Below are 7,926 nucleotides of genomic sequence, written 5' to 3'. Positions count from 1 at the left end.
ATCCTCTGTGGTGCTCTAAGCCATTTTCGGGTTCAGGCAGATGTTGAGCAGAAGAAAAGCCCAAAGAACTTGATATCCATAGTGTGTCTCCTTTCTGCAGAATATTTTGGCATACTTATTTTACATGCTAGTTCTGTCTTCTCTGTTTAATGATCACATAACCCAGATGGATGCTTGCCCATTAAGAGCAACATTTGTTCAGTCTGGTTTGTCCCAGCATCAACCTTGTTCTGTCCTTGATAAGACTTTATTTTTGAAAGATGTGTGTCAGTGAGTGGGCAGTGTGTGGGAGGCTTTGGCCTTTAATGATAAAATAATTCATACAATAATTCTTTAATGTTCTTAACTGTTTTTCTATGGACAAGTATGTTTCACAATATGATTCAAAATGAATCATAATGTGAGAACCAGGATTGTACAAATGGTAATGCAACATATTGTCAGTTACAAACAATCAAATGATTAGTAACTTAGCCTTAGGACATTTTAAATAAGCGAGATAGAACTTTATAAATTCTTTTGCACATAAATGTGGAAATTAATTTACTCATTGACTTAAGACCAACTGTAAAAATAGTTTTTTTAAAAATATATTTTTCAATAGAATCTGATTAATAGTTAATTACAATCAATGAATAAACAATAATTAGATTAGCAAACCGGAAAGTTGACAACTGCATGGAAAAAACAAGACAATGAAGTTACAAAATCACTACTAAATCTTACAACTGCATTGTTATTAAACTGATTACTGTGTCACTTGAAACTTAAAAAATAGAGATCTTAATGTATTTAAAGGGACAGTTTGTAGCATTTCAGGGGACCTAGTGGCAGAGATAAAATAATTGATCTTTATAAGAATTGTCATATACATACAGGTACATACAGTACATGACATGTGATTTCTGCATTTAACCCATCCTAGGCATTTAGGAGCAGCGGGCTGCTGTGAAGCGCCCAGGGAGCAACTTGGGGTTCAGCGTTGCACCGCCATGTGTCTACAGTAGCGCAGAACAGACAAACCAAACACTGGCTCCATCGGGAGCAGTTTCAGTTGTTGCAATCTGCAACCTCACCGCTACATGGCGACAAATACTACAAATAGACCCTTTAATGAAAGTATCATAATTAGGGATGCTCATTTTGAAAAATCTTCTTAACCGATAACCGACCCTCGTTAACTGATGATTAATCGTTAACCGACAAGATTTGTGCCTCGTACCAGCTGCAGGAGCACAACAGATGTTGGTTGACGGGAGTCTCCAGTTCACCGTCCGGGAGCGTTAACTTAGCAGCTACGATGCTGCGTGTAGTGTCGCGGACATGCAGCCACTTTCCCAGTAAAAGTCTCCACCACACATTTAGTTTAGTTTAGCAGGTTGTCAGCTGTGTGTCTGCCCGGCGTAACGATAGGGATTGCCCGATAAACAGTGTGTGTATTTGTTTTACGTTAGCAGCTCTAGCCTTCGTGCTCACCGCAGCACACGTAGTCTGTGTAACTTTAGTGAGTGTCCAACAGACCGTGTGTGTGTTGGTGGTGAGTGTGAGGTTGTTGGTGGTGTTCTAGCTGTGAACGTAAGTGTAGCAGTGTGTAGTTTATTTGTTGGTGAATAAATGCTATGAAACTACAACTCCTCCGCTCCGCTCAAGAGAGCCAGAGAAACTCCGGCTCCGCCTCTTAAGGTGGGCTCTTAAGGTGGACCAGCTTCTCTCCTTAAAGTGACGAGTTCACGTTCGTTAAACGGTTAATTATGGACATCCCTAGTGTCTTCAGTAGCACAGAACGGACAAACCAAACACTGGCTTCATAGGGCAGGGGAGCAGGTTCAGTAGTTGCAATCTGCAACCTCACCGCTACATGGCAACAAATACTACAAATTGGTCCTTTAATGACAGTTTCATAATTGTATCGATCACTTGCGTTGTCCAGGTCCATTTAAATTTTAAGGCACTTGTACAGCATAAGGTCAGCAGTATCACATTTCACAGGCCTGTACGCTGCTTTACATATACATCAGCTCTAACACAATCCTCCCAATCAACTCTGACATTATAGTTTAAAGATAAATCTCTTTTTGTCAGAGCAGCTTTGATTCTTTTAAAGCTTTGACTTGGACGGTTCAGATGGACTGATGGAGGAGTAGTGAGCGATGAGTCTGTCAGCTTCCCTCCACCCAGTGAGAAGAGCTCCATGGACGGTGGAGTAGTAGCAGTGATGCGTGGCCTCTCCAGCAAACAACACCTGCAGGGGCTGAAACAGACCAAATAGTTGTAACAAAGACCTTTACACCTTGGTTAATTATATGTGATTATATGTGATTATGTGTTTATGCTCGGTGAACACATTCTCTGTTGGAGTATGAACGTGTAGATACTTGTGACTGTGATCCCTTCGTAGGCAGGGGCTCCATCATGTTGTCCAGGTCCTGATGTGAACAGCCTATTCCTGGGTAACTGTAAGATCCACATGTCCAGGGGTCATGAAACCACTGGGAGCGTAGGACTCTCCTCGGGGTGATGGTAGGGTTTCCTAAATACACACAGTTAGGCTGTGAGTGTTGACAGAGATCATTCTAAAAATGATTTTTTAGACAGAAAATATAAAGATCCTGCTGAGGAAGTAATGCGCTGAGTGGAGGAGAATGTTGCCCAATGCTTGTAATTGATTTAGACTCACCTGTAAATCTGCGGATGAGTTGTGTGACGGCGTGTGTGACCTCTTGTTCAGAAAGTGTCTCCATATACTCTGACTCATGGCCAGCAATCCAGCCACACAGAACATGCCCATACCTGAAAGTCACACAGTACAGCATTCCTTATGGATGTTTCTACCAGTTATTTTACATTAAATACAACATAAACAAGGCAGGCAAGCATCAGTATTTGTGGTTGTCGACCTTTCAGTGGGTTTGAGCACAGTGAAGCCAAATAACTTCTTTATCCAGGACCTCTGTACATCTGGCACCTGGTCCACCATGGCATCCTGAATCATGACAAGAGAAGACGGTTCAAATGTTTGTATATGTTAGTGTTTTTGCTAACTAGTGGCATAAACATCATACTTTTTTGAAGTGAGCGGGTGGAGAATGAGGCATAAATGAGATGGTCGAGGAGAGTTATCCTGAACCGATGATTATAATAACTGAAATATTCTTTGCATAGGCTATACATCAAAACCTAAGTGTGTTCTATTTAACATGTAATTGCATATATGCGTTCTGCATGCACTTTACAGTTAATGTACACCTTTATTCATTGACTGCAAGTCTCACCTCATCTTCCCACACAAGATAGATAGCCTCACAGTCGGCATCCCACCACGGTGAATCAAACTCCACTTGTATTTTATTGTTTGTTCCAAAACCTAGTCTCTGGACGGAGTGCAGCTTGTGTAGAGGGAGAGGAGGACGGAACAAGGCTGAATGGTGCTTCTTTAGGTATCCTGATGAAACAGAACAAACCAGAACAAGTTAGGTTACGGTCTGACTAGCTCAAATCTAATCTCTGCTTAAAACTACACAAGGAATTCACTTTTTATTATTTACCACATCAAAAGCCACAGAAAACTGTATATCACGTTTAACTGTGATTAATGTGCAGAATTAGAGATGTGTTATGGTTGAGACTGTAGTTAGTGACAGGATCTAGTAATTCATATGTTTATATTACAAATAGAAAATAAAATGTATAAGTACTTTTACAAGCAAATTTACGAGTATTAGTTGACAAATGTAATGCTTAATGACATAATGCTCTTGGCAACAGTGATTGGTTGAAAATGTTAGAGGTACTGTTAAAAGCGGAGTCGTAGCACAACCTCAACATTTCATGCACTGAGACGGTAAATAGCAAACTGTGTTTGTGAATGTACGTGTCTGATATACCTAGAGGTACTGTGACAATAACATGATCCGCAGCGATTCTCTCCTCATCATCACACTCGATCATCACCGGGTTTTCTCTCTCCTCAGTGTTGTTCCAGTGGACACAGCGAACAGGCTGATTGTAGCTCACTAAACCAGTGGGGAGCTCCGACATCAGGTGTTTGATCAGACCTTCGTACCCACTGCGTGAGAAAGAAAGTGATGTTTAAGTTAATCGGACACTACGACAATCACTTCATTAACAGACTGAATGATGTACAGCTAACATGCTGAATAAGGTTCTGTATGTATCAGGTAAAACTACCGGGGCCCCCTCCTGGAGCCAGACCTGGCAGGGCAGTTCACCGGCGAGCGTCTGGTGGCCGGGCCTTGACCCACGGGGCTCGTCCAGGTATAGCCCGAAAGAACTACATGGAGCTGTCATCCTGCGGGCTCGCAACCCGCAGAGACAGACATTGGACTCCGGTGCATTGTAAGCCAGCAGGAATGCAAGAGCGGAGAGCTAAGCATGCTGACCCCCATCGCAGACTGGTTCTAGGGACAGGGGACGGAGCTGGTACAGGAGGTGGAGCGGTACCAACTAGATTTAGGGAACAAGAGGGTCGCATAGGGTGATTATTAAGCGTACTTGGTATCAAACGGAGGGAGGTGGGGTAGAGACGCTGCTCCTTCACGTCGAAATGAGCCTGTTGTGGCTCGGACATGTGATCAGGATGCCTCCTGGGCACCTCCTTTTGGAGGTTTTCCAGGCATGTCCAATTGGTAGAAGACTCTGGACTGGACCCAGAACACGCTGGAGGAAATATATATATCTCATCTGGCCTGGTAAAGCCTTGATATCCCACAGGAGGAACTGGAAACATTGCTGCGGAGAGGAACGTCTGGACTACCTTGCTTAGCCTGCTGCCAACCGCGACCCGGCCACAGATAAGCGGAAGCAGATGGACGGATGGACCTTTATTTCATATTACTATAAAATAAAAAGCTGGGGCATCCTTTGGTTGCCGCTCAGACAAGCAATTGCAAGACACCACTTTTACTTCTGAAATTATTAATATGTAAATGTAGGAAATAATGATTTCACGAAATTGATTATAGAAATAATTGTTAGTAGCTGCACTTTACAGTATGTATGCAATATTGGAGTACAAACCCTGGGAATGTACAGTCCAGTCCAGGAAGAGTCTTGTATAGGCCAAAGGCCCCCAGGCCCACCTCATCCAAGCTGTGAGCCCCATTAACACTGCACTCCACCTTCAACATGTTACTGATCAAACACAGACGCAGAGATCTGGTGGTCGCATCGATATCTTTCCACTTCTCTGCTGCTCGTTGTTGAACCTGCACAAGACAACAAGCAACAACCACTCTTTATTCTTGCAAGGTGCAGTTTAACATCAAGGACATGTGAGTTCTCACCACAAACACTCTGCCAGTATTATTATTATTATTAGAGTCTCTGAGAGAAACGTACCTCTGACCGTATGAAATCTCCCATAGAGGCAAAGGGTTCTCCTCCTCCACTCGCAAACTCTGAACATTCCTCCAGCAGCTCAACAAACATCTCCTGAGCAGGAGAGAAGTCCTCAGGATTTAGCTTCCGACCTGCACACGTTACACAACCCACAGAACACGAATTATCATCAGGTTAGCTCACACACTGCATTAAATAATCAATGACACTGGCCAAGTGTGCCATTAAATATTCAAATTTTCTGTTGGGTCCGTTCTGCTCAAATACTGGTTTACTACCGTATTTGTACCGTGTCATTCCAGTTTTAGCACACCCTTAAAATATCCTTAATATCCCTTATAGGAACTCAAGCCTGGGAATAACACTCAATATTCAAGTACCTTTATCTATGACTTGTTTGTGACTTGTGTATCAAACAAGTCCTCTGAAATCAACCAAAAACTCACTTGAATGAATGTGAATATTCACCTTTTACTGAGTGTCACAAAGGTTGGTTCAACTCTATTGTACACTTTCATATTATCTTCATTATTTTGGACTATCTGAGGGGTCCGTCTTAAATAAGCTGGGATTTTTAAAACACCTGGTGCCCTTCGGACCTGTTTTTCTCCATCCAAAGTCTCTGAGGACAGAGGGTGTTATGTGCTGTACAGAATGAGGTCAATTTATGATTTGTGATATCGGGCTGTATAAATAAACTTGACCTGAACTGCTGAAGACATTGGGAACCCAGGGGGGATGTCCTCCGACGTCCATGGCCTGGTTCTCTGGGGTGAGGGTCTCTGGATCCAGGAGCCCGTACTCACGGGCCAGACGAAACACTGGGTTCTCCTCGGACGGTCCATGGATCCAGTTTGCCCCTATCTCAACAATATTATCACCTGCAGATGGAACATATATTTTTATTATTTGATATCTTTATTGCTGTTTGTTTATGATAGGGTATAACCCTTGCATAACCATCCTTTATTTATCAGTCAGTCAGTCACATGACTTACAACAGACATAGCTAGGTCTGGTCAGGTTTAGAAAGAACAAAACATATTTTTAATCAGGTGAGACTTGGATGTGTAAGATCCCTCAGTAGATCGATTAAAATAGTAGTTACAAGATAATAAAAGGCTAATAGATCATATCATAATAGAGATCTGTGCGCTCCTGTCAGAGCTCAGGAGCCACTGGAGAAGACTTTAAAGAAATGACACTGTGACGTCACACAGAGTGACCTTTGAGTCAACAAAGATAAACTGCAAAGTTGTAAGTAGTGTCTTCATGGTCTCCCACCCAGTCTGCAGGTCTTTATTCTTCCTCCGCTTCTTGCAGTCGCTTCAAGTATCCTCACGTGATGAAATCCCGCGTTAACGAGCCGGTGAGCCGCTGCTAGACCTGATATCCCGCATCCTATTATCACTATTGTAGCGTCCACACTCGGAGCCATAGCTGCTTCTGCTCTTACTGCAATAAGAACTACTACTTCTTCTTCTTCTTCGGTGTTTATTGGCGGTTGGCAAACCATCTTAGAGGTGCATTACCGCCACCATCTGGACTGGAGTGTGGAACAGAAGATTGTGCAGAAACAAAATAAAACAAAATAAAAAAATAAATAAATAATGAAAACTCTAGATTCTTTTAACTAAATCAGTTTCTCTCAAAAACTGAATAATTTCACTGTATATATTATCTGCTTTATTCCCCAATAGACCTGACACTGAAAAGTCGTGATGTTTTGCCTTCCTTAGTGTCTGAAAAAGGTGATTCCTCTGGATAGTGTAATTACTGCAGTGTATCAGTACGTGTTCAACAGTTTCTGGCTGGTTACAGTGTGTACATTTCCCAGTTGGGTGATTGCCTATTCGATATAATGTTTGGTTAAGACCTGTATGTCCGATTCTTAGTCGCGTGATGATATTTTCTTCCCTTCTTTTCCAGCCCACCTTTCTCCCTGCCCTAACATGTTTTTGTATATTGTACATATGCCTTCCAGTTTCCTGCTCATCCCAGTACTCCTGCCATACTTTTTGTGCATAGTTCCTGATGAATGGTTTAGCCTCAGCTTTACTTAATGGAATTTGTAATTCTATATTCTTAATTCTTAGTGTTTGTTTGGCCAGAATGTCTACCTGCTCATTTCCCTCCACACCAACATGAGCAGGAACCCATATGAATCGTGTACCTGTGCCTTTTATTTCCATTCTATGCATAATGAGAAATATTTCATTAATTAAATCCGTTCTAACTGATGATCTACCAGATCCTATGCTTGTGTGTGCTGAAAAACTGTCAGATGCAATAACGGTGTTATTTATTTCCCTCTCCTCTATCCACTGTAGGACCAATAATATTGCCAATATTTCTGTAGTATATACTGACACATGATCTGATACTCTTTTCCTGATGTAGGTCTAACTCACCGGGATATAAACTGCTGCACCTGCACACCCTGTCTCAGGATCTTTGGAGCCGTCTGTAAATAAGAACACAGAGTCTGAGAAGTGCTGATCAAAATAGTTCTGGACTATGCGTCATGCTGGAATTTGCTTTGACTTCTCCTTCAATTCCTGCTGTATA

At 42.2% G+C, this 7,926-nt stretch overlaps 1 protein-coding gene across 1 annotated transcript; it reads right to left on the bottom strand.

The window, feature by feature from the left end:
* Window positions 1-317: 317 nt before the first annotated feature.
* LOC141773451 (peroxisomal N(1)-acetyl-spermine/spermidine oxidase-like) lies at window positions 318-6,863 on the bottom strand. Its single transcript, XM_074645321.1, has 10 exons — window positions 6,643-6,863; window positions 6,063-6,239; window positions 5,359-5,489; window positions 5,038-5,225; window positions 3,885-4,066; window positions 3,273-3,442; window positions 2,898-2,983; window positions 2,678-2,790; window positions 2,376-2,530; window positions 318-2,251 (listed from the first exon to the last, which is right to left on the bottom strand). The coding sequence occupies exons 1-10, from the start codon at window positions 6,794-6,796 to the stop codon at window positions 2,099-2,101; spliced, it is 1,509 nt and encodes a 502-aa protein (XP_074501422.1). The 5' UTR covers window positions 6,797-6,863; the 3' UTR covers window positions 318-2,098.
* Window positions 6,864-7,926: the final 1,063 nt, after the last annotated feature.

This window comes from Sebastes fasciatus, chromosome 9 (genome assembly GCF_043250625.1).
Source record: "Sebastes fasciatus isolate fSebFas1 chromosome 9, fSebFas1.pri, whole genome shotgun sequence".
NCBI lineage: Eukaryota > Metazoa > Chordata > Actinopteri > Perciformes > Sebastidae > Sebastes > Sebastes fasciatus.
Note: the sequence above shows the minus strand (reverse complement) of the source record. Positions and strands in the feature narration are given on the sequence as shown.